Source organism: Saimiri boliviensis, chromosome 5 (assembly GCF_048565385.1).
Source record: "Saimiri boliviensis isolate mSaiBol1 chromosome 5, mSaiBol1.pri, whole genome shotgun sequence".
NCBI lineage: Eukaryota > Metazoa > Chordata > Mammalia > Primates > Cebidae > Saimiri > Saimiri boliviensis.
Genome location: NC_133453.1, coordinates 138,429,178 through 138,454,342, shown reverse-complemented (window position 1 = coordinate 138,454,342; position 25,165 = coordinate 138,429,178). Strand labels below are relative to the sequence as shown.

General features: G+C 41.8%; 1 protein-coding gene across 17 annotated transcripts in view; it reads right to left on the bottom strand.

Annotated features, from left to right (window-relative positions):
• MCTP2 (multiple C2 and transmembrane domain containing 2) overlaps positions 1 to 25,165 on the bottom strand; it is a 279,413-nt gene that overhangs the window by 176,735 nt on the left and 77,513 nt on the right. For 15 of the 17 annotated variants that reach the window (XM_074400075.1, XM_074400073.1, XM_074400064.1 and 12 more), the window contains 3 exons: positions 23,146 to 23,680; positions 3,036 to 3,098; positions 1,757 to 1,865 (listed from right to left, as the gene is read on the bottom strand). In XM_074400075.1, the coding sequence (XP_074256176.1) occupies positions 1,757 to 1,865; positions 3,036 to 3,098; positions 23,146 to 23,610 (637 nt within the window). In that variant the 5' untranslated portion in view covers positions 23,611 to 23,680. Of the gene's footprint in view, positions 1 to 1,756; positions 1,866 to 3,035; positions 3,099 to 3,323; positions 6,359 to 23,145; positions 23,681 to 25,165 lie in introns of those variants that run through there. The other 2 variants (XM_074400079.1, XM_074400080.1) reach the window with 2 other exon arrangements.

Genomic DNA, 25,165 nt, shown 5'->3' with positions numbered 1-25,165 from the left:
ATGCCCCAGCTCTCCCTATCATCACCCAGAGCAGGACACAGTAAGCAAAAATAACATCCATAGAGGAGGGAACAGAAAACACAAATAAAATGATAAGCAAAATGCTCCAGAGAATAAAATATGCAAAAAAAAAATAATGTCCCAAATGAGAAACAGTCAATCCATTAAACTGATATCCATGAAACAGAGCACCAGACAAGATATTTTATATGAATACTTAATCTTCTCAAAAAGAGATGAAATCGTGAAACAAAATAGGTCATAAGAAGAAAAACAGAACAACTAGCAAACAAAATAGTACAATGTAAACAACCGACAAGAAAATAAGCAAGCTGAAGAATTCTTTCTGAGAGGAAAAAGTTAAGGGAAAAATGAAAAAGAAAAACCTAAGAGACACAGAAGACAGATCAAAGGGTCAACAGACACCTTTATTGAAAAGATGTTCCAAAACAGAAGAGAGAGGAAGCAACCAGGGAAACTGTCCAGACACCAAAGCAAGAAAAAGAACTCTTTAGAATAAAAGGATCTCAGCTATTAAACCAAATAAATAAAGATCATAAAGGAAAAAAAAAAGATGTATTTGCCTACAATGAAATGTAGACCTACTGAAGGAAAAAAGAGGCCATAAAATTAAGGGTAAGCAACAGACTGGGAGAAAAATATTTGCAGTGTATAACAAGTATCAATGCTGAAAATTATAAAGAATTATAAAAACTTAGAAGGAAAAACTCAATTGAAAAGTGGACACTGTATATGTGAATGCCCACCCTCCTTCTGATGTCCTGTAAGGCAGGTTGACTATACTATCCTTGCTTTACATGAGCAGTTTCATGAACAACCCAAGGCATCAAGTGGTCAAGCAACATTTCTTAATCAAACAGCAATGAATAGAGAAGCCAATATCTGAGCCTAGGCAGTCTGGCTCCACTGTATGCCCTTAAACACATGCCATTTAAATATATAGGTTAGCTTTATCTGTGCACAGAATCATATACAATATGCTCATGACAGCATCATTTACGGTGCAGAAACAGAAGAAAAACAACAGCTACCATCAGTAGAGAAATAAAGTATTATATTATGGAATACCATGTTATTTTTTTTTAAAAAGGCAAGATATGTACATGAAAAGCACGGTCAATTGTGAAGACCTGTAAAGTTTAAAAAAAAAAAAAAGAAAGAAAAAGAAAGAAAGCTCATTGCAGAAGATAGATATCACAGAACCATCTTAATTTAAAAATATACAGGCATATATTTACAGCTAGGTACAAAGACTTGAAAAAAGTAAGTAAAATAATCACAGGCAGACACTAACTATTAGAGGGAGTCCAGTGAGATTTCAAAGCAAAGGGGAGGTAGTTTCAAAGGCATTTCTGTCAATGTGTACGTCAGATGACCTTATACTAAAAATGGGCTCACATTTTTCCCATGAATAATTTAAAGTAGGATTGAGGAAACATTTTCTTTAACAGTTGCTATATGCCAGGCATAAAGCTATCAGAGTTACCTCATTTCATTCTAAAACAATTTTATGTGATTATTAGTATTATTAACTATTAGTAATAAGGAAGAGTAGTAAGGTTCAGTGTGTTTAAATAATTCATTGCAAATGTCTTATACCTGGAGAGACTTAGATTTGAGCTACTGTCTATCCTAAACCATGCCCTGATGTCAAAGTTTGACTAAAAATATACATACAAGGACAGAGAGAAAGACGTTTCCAGGCAATATCCAGTATAATGGACCCAGGCCTTACCACAGCGATCTCGGACAACCAGGTTCCGGCCTTCCTTCAGGTGTATGGTGAGAAGGTATGCGAAAGGGCTGGGGAGGTTACTCAAGCCATCGCTGGCTTCCCTGGGCATCTGCTCAGATGGAGAAGGCAGTTAAGACCCTATGTCTTGGGCCCAGGCAAGAGAATTTCAGAAATACATCTTAATTTTGGAGGAAAAAAAGAAAGTCCGCTATGATGATCAGCTGTCATCCCACTCCTCCTCACTGGGACCAGCTGGTGATACTGCTTTATTAACAAGTCCCTTATATTTCTCCGCAGTGGGATTTTATGAGAATTCAGAAGCAAATACGACATTTTTGCAAGGTTAACCTTCTAAGAATAAGATAAGCAGGACGGCAACCTCTGAAATACCCTCATTAATTTACAGCAGGATCCCTTGTTACAAAACTCAGGGGAGAGACCCAGAGAGGCAAGAGGAGGAAGTGCAGCTGCTGGGCCAGCTCCCGAGAACACGTGTCCCCACTTCCAAGTTTAGATGTAACAAGGCCTGTCGTGTTCTACACCCTTGCCACCAACACCCATCACCTCTGTGGACCTCCTCCATGTATAGTAAAATTTCAGTTCTGGACACTCAGCTGATCCCTCTCAAGTCCATGTGTCCATCTGACACATGCTCCTTGCCTGGGTCCCCAGAGGACACTGTCTCTGTCCAGTATTCTCCCAGCTTTCCCATCCTTCTCTTTCATTCTCTGGCATCCACTCTTTGTGTCTCTTACATTAATCCTCACAGTCTCACTTCCCCGCAACTCAATCACTTCCTCCTCCAGAAATGCATTAACTCCTGCAGACCATACTGGTGAATTCCAGTCTATTTTTGAATATTTACTACATGAGCCCAATTAAAGTTTTGTGCCATTTCAAACTTTTGACTGTCCTTATAGGGAAAGGACAGATAAAATCGTTTATCATTCACTTACTGGACATTCAATTAATCGATCTTGTGGCTACCCTTGACAGCCTTCTTTTCAAAGTTTCAAAGCACTTCAAAATGGCTTTATCTCCCATACTATCTCACTCAATTTCATAGTTGCTCTGTATTTTTAGAAGAATCTATCCCAGCCTGACAAATCAATAGACACTGAATTAATCTCCTTCAGCCAAAATTTGCAAGGCCTGTTTTTGTAAGTGGATATATGGTTTGGTAATTTTAGCAATAAAAGAGGCAGAGAAATACAAATCCAAACATTTGGTAAGAAATATCTACAACATTTAATGTTTCTTTTTAAGGAATGTTACTCACAGATTGTTCTTCAAAATGCTGAGATGTCATAGAAGCATTCAGGTCACTGCTTCCAAATAGCTTCTGCAAAGAAAAAGAAAAAATAAATCTGCTTTACAAAAGCAAATTAATATTAACTCAGGAAGATACCCTCTGTCAGGTCTTCCCTTTGGAAATCTGATATTTGCATACGCAGTTTCAATGTGCACTGCCTTCCTGTTTGTGTGGCAAAGAGATGTGATTTCAGTGGTGTCAATCCAGCTGTGTCCTCTGCCACCTAGGTCAATGGATAAGAGGAACTGCACACACCTGATGGGCCACACAGCGTCCTTAGTTCACCCACATGCTTAGCATGCAAATAGCTTTGTTTCCAGTGAAAGAAGTGGGGCAGCAGAGCCACTGTGCAAGATCCCTCCCGGGGGGCCAGTCCAGCCCCAGTCCCTGATGTGAAACAGGCATCTCAGGATCCAGAGAAATGAGCATGTCATTCAGGAAGGAAACGTTTCAAAGTGTGATCTGAAAGACCTTCCTCAAGCCATGCCTGCATGGGGCAACTGTTCAATTGCCAAACCAAAACTGGGAAATGCAAATTCTGAGCAGAATGAGAGATGGGGTTTCACCACACTGGCCAGGCTGGTCTCAAACTCCTGACCTCAGGCGATACACCTGCCTCGGCCTCCCAAAGTGCTGGCATTACAGACGTGAGCCATCACGGCTAGCCCCTATGTTTCCCAATTTTAAAATGCCTCCCATACCCAGGAAATGAGTCCACAGGGCAATGAAACCTGCATCATGCAGTAGTTAGTATGGGGCACAGACTCCTCAGTTGTGTTGGGTTTTATACGCACAAAGGAGGTTTTACGTGTTTCTGGAACTTTAACACAGTTTCTGCGCTCAATGTGATGACAGCTGCCTGCATTGAGAGGCAGACTGGAGGGGACATGAGCAAAGGCCTCCCAGCAATTTGAGGAGGTTCCTGTTTTGGCACATTATCCAGGACTGACTGCTTCAATGAAAAACACGGGAATATTTCCCCTCCAAAGATGACTGGGTAACTTCAACTCTATGGGCCAGTTTGGAGATGAGAAGCAGCCCCGCAGAGACTGCCTAGGAAACCAAGAGCCACTAGGGGTACAGGCACTGAGGACATTAGTCTTTTCCACACACAGTGACCACCAGGGAGGCCCTGGACGTGTCTGAGATCCAACCTGAAGGCAGGCTACCTTCCAACACACACATTCGCCCTCTCCAGTGGAGCTTCAAGAACCAACAAAACACCAGATCCAGACCAGGAGGACAACCTCTGGCACCCAGGAGAAGTGGTGAGGAGCTGCAAACAAGAATGCTCTTTCTGGCCTCTGCATGCAGTGACATCGAGAAAGGCTGCAACTGGGCAGAAATGGACCCTGAGCACAAGAAGGCATGCAAGCCTCTCGGGCCCCAAGCAGCCCGAGCTGGGATGAACAGAGGCCCTAGGCTTCTGAAATCTGCAGTTCTTGCCCTTCCCTCTTTCCCCATCAGTCCCAGGTTTAATGTCCCTAGACTATGGATACATTGTGCTCAGTTCAGGTTAATTCATGCAGGATCAAGTGATTTCAGACACAAGCTTTATCTCGGGCCCTGACACTTTAGCCACTCTACGCCTCTGGCCCTGGAAGTACCACCCTGGCTAGGTAGGAGAACAGCCCTGACTCTCAACGTGGCTTGATGGTGGACAAGAAAAGAGGCCAAAAGTCCACTGCCAAACAACCCCTCCCTTGGTTCTTGGTATCTCCTGCATGTGTTATGTATAAAAGGACCTGCAGGTGAGCTGGACAGGACTCTCTGAAAACTATTTTATGACAATAATCAGAACTTTATTCAATTTATTGACTTTCTCAATGCCAATGGATTTATTTGCATGTGTTTTATACCATACACTATCATTTCCTGGAAATGTAATCAATTTCTGCCTGATTTCCAATATCAATAACCAGGCCTTCACATACAGAGCCAAGAGTAACCAGCGCTCATGCTCTGAAGCCTGAAAATCACGTGCTATGGTCTCCAGTTTTATTAACTGAATCAATGCTCCATGTAATCAATCATATTTGAAGATAATTCCACAAAACGATTGGGATCCACTAAAATGGATCATAACACTTTTGTTTAAAGTATTATGTCATTAGCCAAGGATAATTATGGTCTTGTATCTTCTACCTTCAAGGGAAGGAGTGAACAGAGGTGTGAATAAACCATATCACCTCTCAGACTGGACCATATATATTATCCCCAGTTGGCCTCACTGTACTGAATGATGATGTTAATTAAATGACAAAATTAATCCACCTAACCGCCACCATTTCCATGCTATCAAAAATGAAAAGGGAGCTTTTATTCAAATACGTAGTAAGTCTTCCACTTATAACAACAAGGAAATTCAACGTGAGGAATGACATTAATTCAACATTATGGCTGGTTTTACTCACAGAAAAGTCACAGAACCTAAAGTTATAGTTCCCACAGCCACCATAACTGTCACACACCATATATAAATACCAAGATGGAAAGTGATTACCATAAAGAATAGCCAAATGTTCCATATGCACAGGAGGATTGAGTTACAGCCGCTGGGGGACACATAATTTTGGATATTCCCCCCACACTCTTGCATAGTGCCTATGATATTATTCATTGAGTAGAAGTTGCATTATTTTCACCTGCTTTGTAAACCTAGGAATTATATCAGCAACTTATTTTTTCATTAAAAAGGGCAGAATTAATATTTATTTCATCAGGAATCCCCCAGAACACCACTATGATTATTTATTTATTTATATAGAGACAGATCCTCGCTCTGTCACCCAGGCTAGAGTGGAATGGTGCGATGTTGGCACACTGCAACCTCCCAAGTTAAAGAGATTCTCCTGCCTCAGCCTCCTAAGTAGCTGGGACTACAGGCTCCTACCACCACACTCAGCTAATTTTTGTATTTTTGGTAAACATGCGGTTTCACCACATTGGCCAGGCTGATCTTAAACTCCAGACCTTGTGATCCACCTGCTTTGGCCTCCCAAAGTGCTGGGATTACAAGTGTGAGCCACTATGTCCAGCCTATTATTAGATTTTTTAAAAATGTTCCCCAGGCGAGGCATGGTGACTCACACCTATAATCCCTGCACTTTGGGAGGCTGAGGAGGGCAGATCACCTGAGGTTGGGAGTTGGAGACCAGCCTGACCAATATGGAGAAACCCCCTACCTCTACTAAAAATACAGAAGTTAGCCAGGCATGGTGGCATGCATCTGTAATCCCAGCTTCCTAGGAGGCTGAGGCAGGAGAATCACCTGAACCCAGGAGGTGGAGGTTGCAGTGAGTTAAGATTGTGCCACTGTACTCCACCCTAGGCAATAGAATGAAACTCTGTTTAAAAAAAAAAAAAAAAAAAAAAAAAAGGTTCCCAACCAATCAATGTAACCAAGCGCTCTGGGTTGCCTTTGTTTGTTTTTATTTTTTTGAGACAAGGTCTCCCCTGCTCCCCTGTCATCCAGGCTGGAGTACACTGACATGTTCATAGCTCACTGCAGCCTCAACCTCCTGGGACTTTACGCCATCCTCCTGCCTCAGCCTCCTGGGTAGCTGAGACTACAGGTGCACACCACCATACTTGGCTAAGTTTTGCCTTCTTGTTTTATTGTATAAACTTTTAAAATAGATATATTTTATAGTATTATAAACCTTTTTGTGTTATACAATGATACTTTATGATAAAATATATACTTTTATAAATTTTATGACAAACTTTATTTTTGTAGGGATGCATTCCCACAGCCACCATAATTGTCACACACCAGCCCAGGTGAGGCTTCATCTCCTGGCCTTAAATGATCTTCCCACCTTGGCCTCCCACAAAGCACTAGGATTACAGACATGAGCTACTGTGCTTGGCCTTTTTCAAAAAGAATTTACTTTAAAAAATTAACACACTAAAATTGACATTATCCATGTGTACACTGCCATCATTTTAAACACTTGTATATATTTATATAAGCCCCACTACAATCAGAATATAGAACAGTTCTGGCTGGGCGCAGTGGCTCATGCCTGTAATCCCAGCACTGTGAGAGGTCAAGCTGGGCAGATCATGAGGTCAGGACTTTAAGATCAGCCTGGCCAAAATAGTGAAACCCCATCTCTACTAAAAATACAAAAAATTAGCCAGGCATGGTGGTGGATGCCTGTAATCCCAGCTACTTGGGAGGCTGAGGCAGAAGAACTGCTTAAACCCAGGAGGTGGAGGTTGCGGTGAGCTGAGATCACATCATTGCACTCCAGCCCAGGCAACAATGTGAGACTTTGTCTCAAAAAAAAAAAAAAAAAAAAGAATAGTTTTATCACCCAAAAAATGCCTCTGTGCCATCCCACTTTGACCCCATCTATGGTCAAATCTTCCAACTCTAGACCCATGGCAAGCAACTGTATATTCTCATCGTATAGTTTTATCATTTCTAGAATATCATATCATTGAAATCATACATTATTTAAAGTTTGAGACTGGAATCATTCAGCCAACTTAATGCCTTTGAAATCCATAAACGTTGTTATTTGTGTCATTCTTTTTTATTGCTGCATAGTATTCCATCCTGTGATGGACTATCTATTGATTGTTTACCTAATAAGCATCATTTTAACATTTCAAACAAATTTTTTACAACTATATACTCAGGAAGAGAGATAATTTTAAACATTATCAAAACTAATATAAAAATGAATATGACAAAACTGTCTAATTCCATACTAGCATTCAGAAATACAGCATTATCACTGTGGGATGAGCACTGTTACGAGGTTAGTCTTCCCTCACACAACTCTCACTACTGCCTTTCAGATAACTGTTTTTCCTTTGTGTTTTTTAAGTAAAAGTGAGTTTGCATTGATATTTCCATTTTGCCTTGCTAAACTGAAATTTATGGGAAGGTCATGCATACTTTGCATTCCCTTTTCCATCCATAAGAATTCAAATATATTAAAATTCAGCAGGATATGGGGAGATACTGGCATGGCAGATTAATTATTTTAAGAAAATCATCTCTGGTTACCAAGGATTTTGAGATTGAGGGTAAGATGCTGTTGTGAATAAACAACATTTTTCTTTTATATACACTAAATGTGATCTTCTACAAATATCCCCTCCCATGTGACTGTCTGAGGGATTTCACTAGGAAGCACACACAGGAAGCCAAATTAAAAATCATGCAGGCAGTCACTGTCTGTTTAAATTTCAGAGGAAGAAAATATAAACCCACGACCAGAAAAGCTAAATAAGAGTAAAAAGTTAGATGAACCAAACAATAGTATTCTTTTTAAAAACTGCCCCATTACAATGCCTCAAGGATGTAGAAAAAGAAATTCCATTTGACCCAGCAATCCCATTACTGGGTATATACCCAAAGGATTATAAATCGTTCTATTATAAAGACACATGCACATGTATGTTCACTGCGGCACTGTTTACAATAGCAAAGATCTGGAACCAATCCAAATGCCCAAAGATGATAGACTGGACAAAGAAAATGTGGCACACATACACCATGGAGTACTATGCAGCCATAAAAAAGGATGAGTGCATGTCTTTTGCAGGGACATGGATGAATCTGAAAACCATCATTCTCAGCAAGCTGACACAAGAACAGAAAACCAAATACCACATGTTCTCACATAGGTGGGTGTTGAACAATGAGAACACAAGGATACAGGGAGGGGAGCATCACACACTGGGATCTGTTGGGGCAGGGCTAGGGAAGGGACATGGGGGTGATGAGGAGGTTGGGGAGGGATAATATGGGGAGAAATGCCAGATACAGGTGACGGGGGGATGGAGGCAGCAAACCACCTTGCCATGTATGTACCTATGTAACAATCCTGCATGATCTGCACATGTACCCCAGAACCTAACGTACAATTTTTAAAAACTGCCCCATTAAAGTATATAAATATATACATACTGCATATTTAATCTGTAACCCATATCTCATCTGTTGAGAATATGTATATTTAAGAATACAGGAGTCACAAACACAAATACCTAGAGGACAAAGTGACAAAATAAGCAAAAGGAAACAGCTGGCTTCAATAACGATGAAGCAGTAACTGGACGCAGTGATAGAATGAAAAAGGAACTACCTGGCAACAAGAGGTCAAAACTGTAAGGTGTATTCTGAAGACATCAAGCCAACCAAATGGCCAGTCTGATCTTATTCAATATTTATACTACTTTTCAGGAGGTTATGGATCATACAATCAAGGTGTATAAATTTAAATCTCATCTCCAAGATTGGTCTCTCAAAGTGATGACCCTGGAATACTGACTGCTAATTCTAACAGCAAGATATAAATCGTGTGGGTGTGTCCATATACCTTGCTCAAGCATATGACGGTATAAAAAAGTTTGTAAGTTACAGCCCATGAGACAAATCTAGCCCACTGCTTGCTTTTAAAAATAAAGTTTGAGTTTCCACTGCTCTGTGTCCTGTTCGCCTAGACGCCTGGCTTGTGTGGCCCTGTGACCTGCAGGTATTGGAGATCTACAGCTACGATGCCGGGACCCCCTAGAAGCCTAGAAATGGAACCATTGACATTTAGGGATATGGCCATAGAATTCTCTCTGGAGGAGTGGCAATGCCTGGACCCTGCACAGCGGAATTTATATAGGAATGTGATGTTAGAGAACTACAGAAACCTGGCCTTCCTGGGCAGACAAGCAACCTCATCAAGCAGCTCCCTGACACCACAGCCAGGTAAATCCACAAAGATGGGAAAAAACCAGTACAAAAAAGATGAAACCATCATCAAAGACCAGAACACCTCTTCTCCTTCAAGGCATCACAACTCCTCAACAGCACAGAATCACAACTTGACCGAGGAGTGCGACGAATTGACAGAAAAAGGCTTCAGAAGGTGGCTAGTGAGAAACATTTCTGAGCTAAAGGAACATGTTCTAACTCAAAGCAAAGCAAACAAAAACCTTGAAAAAAAGTTAGACAAAATGTTAATTAGAATAACCAGCATAGAGAAGAACATAGACGACTTGATGGAGTGGAAAAACACAGCACAAGAACTACGTGAAGTAAACACAAGTTCTAATAGCCAGATCGATCAAGGAGAAGAAAGGATATCAGAGATTGAAGATCAACTCAATGAAATAAAAAGAGAAGGCAAGACAAGAGAAAAAAGAGTGAAAAGAAATGAACAAAGCCTCCAAGTAATATGGGATTATGTGAAAAGACCTAATCTACGCTTGATCGGTATACCTGAATATGACGGCGAGAATGAATCCAAGCTGGAAAACATGTTCCAGGATATCATCCAGGAGAACTTCCCAAGTCTAGCAAGGCAGTCCAAATTTCAAATTCAAGAAATACAGAGAACTCCCCAAAGATATTCCTCAAGAAGAGCAACCCCAAGGCACATAATCGTCAGATTCACCAGGGTTGAAATGAAGGAAAAAATGCTAAGGGCAGCCAGAGAGAAAGGCCAGGTCACCCACAGAGGGAAGCCCATCAGATTCACAGCAGATCTCTCTGCAGAAACCCTACAAGCCAGAAGAGAGAGGAGGCCAATATTCAACATCCTTAAAGAAAAGAACTTTCAACCCTGAATCTCATATCCAGCCAAACTAAGCTTTGTAAGTGAAGGAGAAATAAAATCCTTTACGGACAAGGAATTATTGAGAGATTTTGTCACCACCAGACCTGCCCTATAAGAGCTCCTGAGAGAAACACTAAACATGGAAAGAAACAAGTACCAGTCACTGCAAAAGCAAACCAGTTGGCAAAGACCAAAAATGCAATGAAGAAAATGAGGCAACTAATGGGAAAGAAAACCAGTCAGTAACAAAATGGTAGCATCAAATCACATATAGCAATATTAACATTGAAAGTAAATGGCCTAAATGCTCCAATCAAAAGACACAGACTGGCAAACTGGATAAAAAGTCAGAACCCATCGGTGTGCTGTATTCAGGAAACCCATCTCACATACAAAGACACATAGACTCACAATAAAGGGATAGAAGAAGATTTACGAAGCAAATGGAGAACAAAAAAAAAGCAGGGGTTGTAATCCTAGTCTCTGATAAATGGATTTCAACAAAGATCAACAGAGACAAAGAAGGACACTACATTATGGTCAAAGAATCAATCCAACAGGAAGAGTTAAGTACCCTAAATACATACGTCCCCAACACAGGAGCACCCAGATACATGAAGCAAGTTCTTAATCAAGATTTAGACTCCCACACAATAATAGTGGGAGACTTCAACACTCCACTGTCAATATTAGATAAATGAGCAGAAAATTAACAAGGATATCCAGGACTTGAATGCAGAGCTGGACCAAGTGGACCTAATACATATATATAGAACACTCCACCCCAAATCCACAGAATATACATTTTTCTCAGCACCAAATTGCACATACTCTAAAATTGACCATATCATTGGAAGCAAATCACCCCTCAGCAAACGCAAAAGAACAGAAATCATAACAAACAGTCTATCAGACCACAGCGCAGTCAGAATAGGACTCAGGATCAAGAAACACACACAAACCCGCATAACCACTTGGAAACTGAATAACCTGTTTCTGAGTGTCAACTGGAAACTGTCTCTAAAAAAAAAGAAATACTAGACTTCCATAGAATCAACCCAAATGCCCATAAATGACAGATTGGACAAAGAAAATGTGGTACATGTACACCATGGAATACTACGCAGCCATAAAAAACAAGTTTGTGTCCTTTGTAGGGACTTGGATGAATCTGGAAACCATCATTCTCAGCGAACTAATATAAGAACAGAAAGCCAAACACCGTATGTTCTCACTCATAGGTGGGTGTTGAACAACGAGAACATGTGGACTCAGGGAGAGGAGCATCACACACTGGGGGTAGTTGAGGGGGGTAGGGAGAGACAGCAGGGGATGGGAAGGGAGGGGAGGATGGGGAGGGATAACATGGGGAGAAATGCCAGATATAGTATGCACCTGAAGTAAATAAATTAATTTTAAAAAATAAAAAATAAAAAATAAATAAAAAAAATAAAGTTTGATTGAAATACAGTGCTGCCCACTCATTCCTATGTTGTCTATGGCTGATGTCACAGGGCCTCACCTTGAGTCATTGTGAGAGAGAACTGTGGCCCACAAAACTCTAGCTCTTTATTAAAAAAACTTTACCAACCCCTGTTTAAATGCTCTAAAACTGTGCATATTCATTAATATTTGTCCACTGACATTCCCTAAGTTTTTTGCACGTTTATTAGCAGGAGATACTTCTTTAAAAAATGGTTGTTTATGGCCAGGTGTGGTGGCTTATACCTGTAATCCCAGCATTTTGGGAGGCTGAGGAGGGCAGATCACCTGAGGTCAGGAGTTTGAGACCAGCCTGACCAATATGGTGAAACCCCGTCTCTACTAAAAATACAAAAACTAGCCAGCATGGTGGCATGCACCTGTAATCCCAGCTACTCAGGAGGCAGAGGAAGGAGAATCGCTTGAACCCGGGAGGTGGAGATTGCAGTCAGCCGAGATCGAGCCACTGGACTCCAGCTTGCACAACAAAAGCAAAAAGTTCATTTCAAAAAAAAAAAAAAAAAAAAAGGTTGCTTGTACATTGCTGAGCACTTTCCAATTTACAAATATATACTCATAGTAACTTCTTATAACAAGTCCACAGGCTGCATTAGTTTTCCCAATTGACAAACAGGAAAGCAGAACCAGGAGGTTAAATGGCCATCACAGGAAAGCTGGAGAGTTAGGCCTTGGTGAGCACTCTGGGTTGGGCTTCCCCTGAGTAACCTGGGTATGCTGTCTTTTCACTGTACCACACCTGTGCCAAGAGAACCCCAAAACAGCACACCTAACCTAACATACCAGGAAGCAGCTGCACACAGCAGTGAACAAGGCTCTAGAGCAGGTGTCCCCAGACTTTTTACACAGGGGGCCAGTTCACTGTCTCTCAGACCGCTGGAGGGCCACCACATACTGTGCTCCTCTCACTGACCACCAATGAAAGAGGTGCCCCTTCCTGAAATGCGGCGGGGGGCCGGATAAACGGCCTCAGGGGGCCGCATGCGGCCCGTGGGCCGTAGTTTGGGGACACCTGCCCTAGAGTCCAAAAGACCTGGATTTGAGTCCCACCTCTGCTCTTTCTAGCTTTCTGTCCTTGAAAAATACACCCCAAATTCAAAACATGGAAATATCTCTCAGTGGGTCAAAAAAGATTGTCTTATAGGTGGTTAGACTAACTAAATTACTCAAAGGGTATTTACTGAAAGCCTTTTCTGAGACAGACACAGTGCGAGGGCTCTTTGTATATAGAGGAAACCAAATAGATGTGGTCTGATCATATCTATACAGAAATTAGCAGAGTTCCTTACACATAATCCCTCAGTTAGCAGTATTAGATTGATGTTGCTGTTCTAGTATTTATTATTAATTATACTAGTAATAGCAGTAAAACAGCCTATATGTTGGGGAAGGGTGGATCAAAAGAACTTGACGATGGTGGTCAGCAACCTGAGCGCCTTTCTTAGCTCCCTCCAATATTCCCTACTGAAAGTGGCCAGGACAAAGTCAGAGACTGGCTGATGAAGCCTCAGAAGGTGCCATCTTCCCTTCTGCCCACAGCTCATCAGGCTGTGCACCACTTCTCCATTCTTTTTTCCCAAGGCAGAGCTTGGACTTACTGCCATTCCCAGTGTCTACAAGGCAGAGCAAGCACTGCCCCCGTGCCGCCAGTTCCTTCTGCCCTAATTACGAGTGACTCAGCATTGAGCCCGTTGGGTTCCTGTACATTCTGCTCATTCTGTACATTAAGCAGTTGTGACGGTCAGCTAGAGTTGCTTGGCAAAATAGGAAAGACCTACGTGACGTGGTTTCTGTTCACTTCTCTCCCTTCTCCCACTGCCCCCTCACTGCCTCCTCTCTAGACTGACTGCTCCCTTGCTCTTCTTAAAACATCAGGCACATTCCTGCTACCCTGGAGCTTTCATGGTTGCTATTATTTTTTTTCTGGAAAGCTTTTCTCTAGCTATGCACACAACCTGCTTCTCGCCTCCTCTGTATTTTCGTGTGAAGGTTGTCTTCTCGGAAGACATGCTTCCTGACCACTCTGTACAAAATGGTAACACCTCCCACCCCCAGAAATAAAGCACCTTCTCTGCTTTATTTCTCTCCATGACACTTTATGTTCTGATTTTTATCTACAGCATGCCATTTTTCCTCATGGGAACTCCATGAGGGAGGTGACTTTTTTCTATTTTGCTGACTACTTGTGTCCTTAGCTTATAGATCTGCATCAGCACAAAGCAGGTTCAACAGGTGCAAAGCAAAGGAGGGAAAAAAAGAAAAGAGAGACCAAGCCCATGAAGGACCCTGGGACATGGCTGGCGCACCTGCTTCTCTGACACACCATCACACTACTGACGTACGACTTTTGAGATCACACAAAAATAGTAAAAAGTACACCACTGAACTGTAGAGAAACTGACGCGCTTGTTTAATTTTGCAACCTGGAGGTCGTTTCCTCTCCTCTGTGGTTTCTCACCCTGCTTCTCTGTGAACACCAACCTGACGCTCTGCAGCTGCCAAGCAATTTCTGGAAATACCTCAATGGGGAGCTTCTCCAAATCACTCAATTCACCCACGTAAGCTTGCGCCAAAGCTAGTTATTCACAACCCAAACTGCCAAATGAAATGTCAGGGAAGGACACATCCATCGTGGAATTACATGGATTATGGGAAGAGGGGAATGATCCTTTCTTTCATAATTATTAGTTATTGAGCACGACAATGAGCCTATTCAATCTTGATAATGATCCTTGTGTTTAAAAGGACACAGTGGACACAGAAGAATAAATGTCTTCCTTTTGTGATCAACTATTTTTTATCTCCAGTTCTGAGGTTTACCATTTGCAGAACTGTACTTCCAGATTCATGTTATACACAGTTCTATGCACAGTCCCAGGATCCAGACAGTCCTGGAGTTAGATCCTGTAAGCAAGTCACTAAAATTCCCCAAGGCTCTGTGTCATTCTGAAAAATAAGCAATGGTAAAAATAATTATAAACACTAATAAATACAACCATAATCATGGCAGTGAGCATGTGTTAGGTGCTTGTGACTGCCAGTTAGCCCCACAAACAAGCTTAACTACCCTTAACTAATCTACGTTACTGAGTCTTACTCATTCTCAAAAGGAGTTTTCTTCAAGCCTTTCCTGACCACCCTGCTCAGACCCCACTTATCTCAACTGGTTATCTAGCACTAAATAGAGACTGGTACTGGGATTGCTGGCCATTTTATCCAACATCCGTGTCTAATCCCACTTGCACCATCAACACCCACAGCAAGAACCAGAATAGACCATATGCATTTTCTAAATACTTAGCTGATTTTACAAGGCATGTTATAAGCATCTTGTAAGATAAGTACTAGGAGAATGCTGGCTAGAGGAGAAAATACGGAGAAAAATCTAAATAAGAAAAAAAAAATAACCTCCTCTCCCTCCAAGTTACCCTAAACTTCAGCTTATTCACATTTAGTCTGACATTCTCCACATTTAGTCTGACACTTGGAAGCTTCTTTCTTTAGAAGGCCCCCTACCCACCTAGGGCCTCCATGTATCACCCTTCCTCATATCAACTAATTTTCTTACAGTTTTCTGAGCCATTGGCGGTGTCTGGTGGCTGGAACATCAACCGCAGTGATAACATGAATCAATATACGTGCATACCATATAAGCAAGGTGGGCAGAAAGGCTGGGAGAAAAAGAAAAATGACATTTCTACTTTTCAGGAGCTTATACTCTAACAAAAGAGACTGGCTTCTAAATAACTGTGTGTGTATACACACATACACCTATATGTGTATGTATATACACACACGCCCACACACATACACACGGATATATACATATATCCTCCACACACACGGATATATACATATATATATATATATATGTATATGTATATGTATATGTATATATACACACATATATATAGATATCAATATATATGTATATATATCTATATATACGTATATATCCGTGTGTGTGTAGGTATTGGTATGTGGCACTAGTCTATGGTGTTCTTATCTCCTCTTTAGCCACAAGTCTTGGTGACAAGAACAATGAGCTCATCGTCCAAAGCTAAAACTGTGAAGACCACTGAGTCAGCTCAGGCGTCTATAACAAAACACCACTAACTAGGTGTCTTAAACAACAAAAACCCACTTCCTGCCTTGCAGATGGCTCCATTTTCACAGTGTCCTCATACGGTAAGGAATGAGAGACCTCTGGTGTCTCTTTCTCTTGAATAAGGACACCAATTCCATTGGATCTGGGCTCCATGCTTCTGACCTCACTTATCCTTAATCACCTCCTAAAGGCCATATCTTCAATACCGTCATGTGAAGGTTAGGGATTCAACATATGAATTTGGTTTGGGGACACAACTCAATCCAAGCAATGACTCTCTATCCATCAGCACCTAGACATACAAAGTCACTAAAATGGAGACAATATAGGTGCCAGGCCACCATGATAAGATACCAGGCTTACTGAAGTGGTAACATACAATTAATGAAATAATGTGTCAATCAGAAAAAGGCAGAGGTCATGCCAGGAAGCCTCAGTAAAAGTTTGGACTTGTTCAGCAGAGGGAGGGAGAGCCTGCGCCACAGGACTTTAAAAATCCAGGCTTCCTTCCACGCATGGTGGCTCATGCCTGTAATCCCAGCACTTTGGGAGGCTGAGGCAGGTGGATCACAAGGTCAAGAGATTGAGACCATCCTGGCCAACATGGTGAAAACCCGTCTCTACTAAAATACAAAAATTAGCTGGGTGGGGTGGTACTCACCTGTAGTCCCAGCTACTCAGTAGGCTGAGGCAAGAGAACTGCTTGAACCCAGGAAGCAGAGGTTGAACCCAGTGAGCCATTATCATGCCACTGCACTCCAGCCTGGCACCTGGTGACAGAGCAAGACTCTGTCTCAAAAAAATTAATTAATTAATTTAATTTAATAATCATCCAGGTTTCCTGGGCTAAGAGGGCTCCTCCCATGCAGAGATGGATGAAGGTGGCCCTAGCAGAAAAAGTTTGAGGACGTCAAGTTCTAATTTGTGGCTCAGTACTTACTGTGAGATGATGGTATATGAAATGCCATTGAGCATGGAGCCCATGCATTCTCCTTGCAGTGCACCCATCCCTGTACCAACTTCCCGATTCTAATATGACTTCTCCTAAAGTCACATGGGGAAAAAATGCATTTTAAGTGTTTCCAGGCCCTGAGATAATTTCTCCTAACAGGTTAATGAAGTAGGCATTGATTATGATTTGACTTTTCGTGTAATTTGACCACAATGAAGAATGAGCTGTTTACATCAAAAGAACATTAGAGTCTTTATTTTGAGACAGCATCTTGCTCTGTCGCCAAGGCTGGAGTACAGCGGCACAATTGCAGCTCACTGCAACCTCTGCCTCCCAGGTTCAAGTGATTCTCATGCCTACGCCTCCTAAGTAGCTCGGACCACAGGTGTGCCACCATGCCTGGCTAAGTTTTACATTTTTAGTAGAGATGGGATTTCGTCATGTTGGTCGGGCAGGTCTTGAACTTATGACCTCAAGTGATCCACCAGCATCGGCCTCCCAAAGTGCTGGGATTACATGGATGAGCCACCACATCTGGACTAGAGTCTTTAAAGTATTTAATTCTCATGTATTTAAATCTCAAATTAGTTGTGATTGCCATTTGTAGCTCAGACTCATGACCATTTGTTTACCATGAGTTAGTCGTCTGAGCCAGATGACCACTGGAGAGTTACTGCAGGCCTTAGAGATGCTGATTTTCTCAAGGACTTAACTCAGTGATGCCCTTGCCCAGGACCAATTTGCCTTCCCCTCTCTACCTCCTCTCTTCCTGCTGTAATCCCTTCTTCTCTCTACAGATTTCTCCATAAAGCCGTCTAAGGTTAATGCTCAGTCAGAGTACAAGTGTCATGCTGTGAAAATGAAAGCAGGCTGATTACACTCATTGCAGAGTTGGAAGAAGCATCACAGAAGAGGAAGGTTTTCACTAGGCCTTGAAGTGTGGGAAGGATTTCAGTAGAAAAGAATGAATATGAGGTAGGTGATATGGTTTGGCTCCATGTCCCCAACCAAATCTCATCTTGCAGCTCCCATAATTCCCACGTGTTGTCGGAGGAATCCATGGGGGATGACTGAATCATGGGGCGGGTCTTTCCCCTGCTGTTCTCGTGATAGTGAGACCCAGTCTCATGAGATCTGATGGTTTTAGAAGAGGGAGTGTGATGGTTAATACTGAGTGTCAACTTGATTGGATTGAAGGATATACAGTATTGATCCTGGGTGTGTTTGTGAGGGTGTTGCTAAAGGAGACTAACACTTGACTCAGTGGGCTGGGAAAGGCAGAACCACCCTTAATCTGGGTGGGCACAATCTAATCAGCTGCCAGTGCAGCTAGAATATAAGCAGGCAGAAAAATGTGAAAAGAGAGACTGGCCTAGCCTCCCAGCCTACATCTTTTCCCCATGCTAGATGCTTCCTGCCCTTGAACATCGGACTCCAAGTCCTTTGGTTTTGGAACTTGGACTGGCTCTCCTTGCTGCTCAGCCTATAGATGGCCTATTGTGGGATCTTGTGATCCTGTAAGATAATATTTAATAAATTCCCATTTATATCTATTTTTTTCATTGGTTCCATCCCTCTAGAGAACCCTAACATAGGAAGTTTCCTTGCACAAGTGCTCCCTTTTGCTGCTGCCTTTCATGTAAAACATGACTTGCTCCTCCTTGCCTTCCAGCATGATGGCGAGGCCTCCCCAGCCAAGTGGAACTGTCCATATTAAACCTCTATCTGCCCAGTCTTGATATGCCTGTATCAGCAGCATGAAAACAGACTAATACCGTAGGTAAGAGACCAGGAAACACATGAGATGATAAATGATGACCCCAGAGAACATGAAAAGCAAGGAAAGTAAGAGTCTACCATTATTCACAGGTGTTCAGCTTGAACAACTAAGCAAATAATGGTGATACTGCCAAAAACTCATGGTCTCTGTTTGAGGCAGCTCTTCAGGGAGACAGTGAATTCTGTCAAGACAAGTCGAAACCAGGTTTCTGTGGGGTGTCCAGTAGGGTGTGGATCCGGAGCTCAAGAGAGAGTCTGGCTAAATCCTCTTCCACCGATGTATCCTTTCGTCTAAGGGGATGTTCTCACCTTTTGGTCATGTAGTTGGATTTGGCACCTGCAATATTTTAGGCTCTGCCTGTCCTCTGCTTCTCACATTTCTTCTTCCTTGCCCTTCATCCTTACTTTCCTCATTTGCTCCATCATTCCATTTCCCCTTCTTTGCCCATGCTGGTGGGCCTGGAGGTGACTGCAGAATTCAGACTGATACTTGGGGTCCTGTCCCACTGCCATGGGCTTAGTCTGACACCAGAGCAGCACTGGTATACAACAAGGGAGGCAAAGCCCCAGGGGTCCCTTGGGCCACAGATGCTCACTCCTTGCATGACCCCTCTGGAAAGCTAAAAACAAGGTAAGTTAAACTGAGGACACTGGACAAAAATCTGATTGTCCTTGCTATATACCAGGCTTGTCACATGTCAATTCCTTCCTTTTTTCCTCATTTCTTCCCCATTCCACAAAAGGTATAGAAAGCCACTGGCCATTAACTAGGAAGACACAGATGAGCCAGATCTAAGATTCAGAGGAACCGAATCCCAAACTCTCAGGTGACATGAATTCTGCAGGAATTTCCCCCTATGTTTAAAAAAAACAAAAACAAAAACAAAAACAAAAAAAACAAAACAACAACAACAAAAACAAAAAACACAGAAATGATAAATTCAGATTTAAAATCAATATGGGCCAGGCACAGTGGCTCATGCCTGTAATCACAGCACTTTGGGAAGCCAAGGTGGGTGGATCATGAGGTCAGGAGATCAAGACCATCCTGGCTAACACAGTGAAACCCCCTCTGTACTAAAAATATAAAAAAATTATTAGGCGTGGTGGCACATGCCTGTAGTCCCAGCTATTCAGGAGGCTAAGACAGGAGAATCACATGAACCTGGGAGGCGGTGGTTGCAGTGAGCTGAGATGGTGCCACTGCACTCCAGCCTGGGCAGCAGAGCGAGGCTCCATCTCAAAAATAAATAAATAGATAAATAATAAAATCAATATCCAATTTCAGCTAACAAGTTTATGCCTGCCTAAACCTCTAATTCCAATTATCATACAAAGTGAAATTGGGTATTTTTCAAAAACCACAAATGTTGATTTTAATTAAAACATAAACTAAAGAAAACTCACAGGGAAAACATGAACAAATACCTGAGTAAGCTGAATGCACATGTGTCTATCCTTGTTTTTGTATTAAACAAATATCAGCTGAGCACACGTTATGTGCTATGTGCCAGGCATGAAGCTAGACTCTTAGAATACACAGACAAATATGTCTCCCCAGCCATGCCAACTAACACACCCTAGTGGAGAAGATAAGTAAGGGAGCTCTCCTTCTTCTTTGCCATATGATAAACTCTGGATCCTCAGGTAGTGGGACAGGCCCAACCCCAACAGGTAGGACTGAGGGGAGGAGCCAGCCCAGCAAGGAGGGAGGTGGGTGGGCAGAACTAGAATGCAAGGGGACCAGCAGCACCCTGTTCCCTCATCCTCCGCAAGCATGCCACCCAGTAAATCAATAGTACTTAAGTAGCAAGAACCCCAACCTTGGTTGGAAGAATCAGTCTTAGCCTCTGTTTTGTACTTACTCTTTTTTTTTTTTTTTTTAATTGTACTTTAGGTTCTGGGATATATGTGCAGATCATGCAGGATTGCTGTACATACATGGCAAGGTGGACTGCTGCCTTCACCCCCCACCACCTACATCTGGCATTTTTCCCCATGCTTTCTCTCCCCAACTCCTCACCCCCTGCTGTCCCTCCCCTATTTCCCCCCAGCAGACCCCAGTGTGTGATGCTCCCCTCCCTGTGTCCATGTGTTCTCACTGTTCAACACCTGCCTAGGAGTGAGAACATGCGGTGTTTGGTTTTCTATTCTTGTGTCAGTTTGCTGAGAATGATGGTTTCCAGATTCATCCATTTCCCTATAAAGAACATGAACTCCTCCTTTTTTACAGCTTTCTTTGTAGTTTCTAGGGCAGAAAAGGAGGAGCAAAAGATTCTTTCTTGAGAACAAAGGTTAAAAAAAAGTCTGCATTAAAAGGGAAAAATCAAATAATCCAGAATAGCCTATTCTTTATGGAAGGATTCTGCCTATTGTAAGTTTTCTGCATTGAACCTGGAGATGATAAAACAGCCAAGCCCAACAATGCTTCACCTATCACCATGGACCAGCCCACACTTCCAGACACACATCACACCACAAAGCTGTCATAGCCTCCAATCTAGGTAAAGCAAAACACTCACCATCCCCAACAGCACCCATCCACACTTCAGGCCTGTGGTCATCATATTCCCTCACCAGGCGAGCAGACTGTCCTCTGTGCCAATGCGGACACTGCTTCACAGATAACATGCCCTTATTTCCCACACACTGATCCCCTCCTTCTAAGGAACTTCCAGGAGACCAGGATGAGACATTTTGCAATGACAGCTCTGATATCCAGTTGCCTCTTACACTCTGCTTGGGAGTATATGATCTCCCAACAAAACAGTCAGAGGGCAGAGCCACTTTCTTACACATCTCTATTTCCAACTGCCTGGCCTAGAGTAGCATTCAAATATTTCTATTTACTCAACAGAGACAATAAAAGTTCTAAATTGTTTAACAGCAGTTGCTTCAAAAAAAAAAAAAAAACCCTTCTGAGTATGAAAATACTAGCATATCAAAGAATCAAAGACAAGAAGTCCACTTGTATTTTCTGGTCAGGAAAAAAAAAAATGAAGATTAACTTCATTATATAATTCAACCTGTTACCTTCCTCTTACTGACCTAATTTAATAATCTATTTCATTTGCATCTTGTTTAGTAGAAACATGTATTTCAAATTTATAAATAAGTAAACAGTCAGAAAAGGCTTACAAAAAGAATTTTATAAAGTTTAATACCAAATTAAAAAATAGTTAAAGTCACTTATGGGTAGTGGTGTCTTAATACAGCAATGCTTGGTAAGGAATATGGACATGATATCCTCCAAACATCCATGATCCCATTCCCCAGATGGAATAATCAGTAAGTTTTGTTTCTAAAAGGGAAACTAAAAATCCAAGTTGAATAACCAGTTTTCTATGTAATTGTAACACTAACCTGGAACACGGAAAAATTAACCCCTTATTTCCACATGGAAATCTACTTCAATGTCATTAATGAAAGAATTTTTAAAAACAACTAATTATATCAATCACTGAAATCATGATTTGGTAATTTGGAGGTTGAATTTAAATCAGATTCACCCTTGAAACAGAATATTTGTGTCATAATTATATTTGGTTAATTGTATTTAAATACTAAAGTTTTGTTAATTTTTTTAAAAGAATGCATGTGAAGTTGTTCATAGGTGAATACACACACACATGTGGCAGTTTAAATCCTTGGGCAGTCAAAGGGGGACATACATTCATACACTTCTTAGAAAAAATAATATGCATAGTTTGTGTACAGGTATGACCGGCAATAGTGTAGTGACAAAGACAAACTTACACTTCAACAAAAAATTCCAGGAAAAGTTCTGCACTTCATTTCTTTGCCAAGAGACAGATAAAAGGATTCATCCAACAGGGCTTTTAATGTCCTAAAGTATTCTGGAAGAGTTATTTGTAATAGCTTTAAAATACACAGAGGTCAACCCTAAAACTAATGGGAACACGGGGTGCAATCAATATTGCATTAATTTAAATTCTTGTAAACAATATTCTTCCTATCTGAGCTAACCATGAAAATAACTCCTAACCAAATTTTCCAAGGGCACTGAACATACTTTTCAAAAAGGAAGAGGAAGGAAGAAAGGAAGAAAGGGAAGGAGGAGAAGGAGGGAGGAAGGGAGGGAGGGAAGGAGGGAGGGAGAAGGGGATGGGAGGGGAGGGAAATGGGAAAGCCCACCCCCATTCTCACCTCTGGCTCTTCTGGTGCATCTCCTCCAAGGGAAGTTTTCTGAAGATCAAAGATGTCGTTGCTGGACACCTGTCTCTGGTCAGCAGGAGAGGCATGGGCCTCCTCTGAGTCTGTTTCCGCTACATGCAGGTGGCTGGCTTCTTCCTGGCTCCAATCCAATTCTTCTTCAGACTGTTTCAAGGAGCTACTGCTACTCTTGGGAAAGATCCCTGCAGTGGACAGACTGCTGGGCACCGAGGTGTAGGAAGACTGGGGCCCAGAGTAAGGCCGGCCCTCTGGGACCAAGACCTCAGCCTCCAGGAGATCAGGCACAGAGAGGCTGAGGCGGCGGTCCAAGTGATGCCTTGCCCTCAGGTCTGGGGGTTTACTTGGGTTCTTTTTCACCTTCTTCTTGCTCAAGTTGATCAACAATGGCCTGGTCCGCTGTTTTAATGAGCCCCAAACAGATGGTTTATCCAGATCCATGGCTGCATGAAGACCCAAGAAGCCGCTTCTTAGAAGACTGTACCTCTACTGAAAACAACTGCAGTGACTCCTATGAAAGAGCATTAAAAAAAAAAAAAAAAAAAAGAATATGAACCTTCCTGGTGGCAGTAGGGCACATCAATGCGGGAAACACAACTCAGAAATCTTACACTTTCCAAAAAGTGATTAAGATTGCAATATTTGATTGGTAACTTCTATATATATTGGGAAAAGCATTTTTAAAGAACTTTTTAAAAAAGTATTTTAACAGAGCAACTGTAGAAACATTAAAACCATGAGATTATAAGGTTGGCACCAAAAAAAAAAAAAAGAAAAAAAGTGCTTCATGAAAAGATGACTTTCTTATTTCCTCTCCAGAGAAAGCAGAGCTAAAGACTTTCACGAGAACAATAACAGCAGGTGTTCTTCAGGATGACCAAGGGGTGGGGTCTTTCTACTTCTGTAAACTGGAGATCAACAAACACTTTCAGTGCAGAGCCAGTTAATACGTATTTTAGATATCGTGGACCAGATGGTGTCTGTTGCTACCACTCAACTCAGCTGTTGTGACATCAAAGGAGACAGACACAATACCTAAAGAATGTGGCTATGTTGTAATAAAACTCTGCAAACTCAGAAGACTATGGATGATTGATCCCTGCTTTAACCATGTTAACTTCCTTTCAAGAACGAAGTGTACATTTTGAAGAACAAAATCATAGCCCTATCAACTAGGATTTCATCTAGTATCTTTCAAATGTATATTCACATAGAGGTGATCATAGCAAAAAAAAAAATTATGAACGTGAGTTTTCTTCTTATTCAGAAGAAATGACAAAATTCCCATAATAGAGCCCTTAAAAAAGCAATCTTCTGAGATTTAGCCTGAGAATGTGAACAGGAGAAACTGTCACTCACTAACAGTTGGTTATGAGGGATAAGGATGCTTCACACATACAGTAAATATGTAATTACAGAGTATAGTAAACGCTGTGCAGGAAAGTGGTGATTTGGAATCTAACAGGTTGAGCTCATCAGGGATCAAATCAAAATCAAATTTGCAGAAGTAACCCTTATTTGAGGTGTCCAATGCCTCATAATAAATCCTTTTGGTATGAAAAAGAACAGGATGGGTAGCCACTGAGACCTGATCTCTTTGTATTTTGCCACATTTGGCTGAGGCAAAAAGAGGCCAAGAGCTTCCACAAAACACATTTTCTAAAACAAAGCACCCTGGCTTTTGTGCCCCACCCCAGCTCCTTCCAGGAGAGGGCAGTTCATCATTGTGAAGAATGGTCCAGAGAGCCAGAGAGCCTGAGATCAAGGTGCATGCAGCCGTTTTCCTGCTGAAGGTCAGGACTTTGTCTCCACAGCCCTTGCCTAAGACCAGCACATGGCCAAGAGCTTCTACCAGGATGAACTTGGTGTCTTCAGTAGAGAATGTAAAGATTAAGAGCTTGGGCTCTCGAAACAGACTCCACAGGTTCTAATTCTGACTTGCTATGTTCTACTTAGACGGATGACCAGGTGCAAGTCACCTCACTAAGCCTCCATT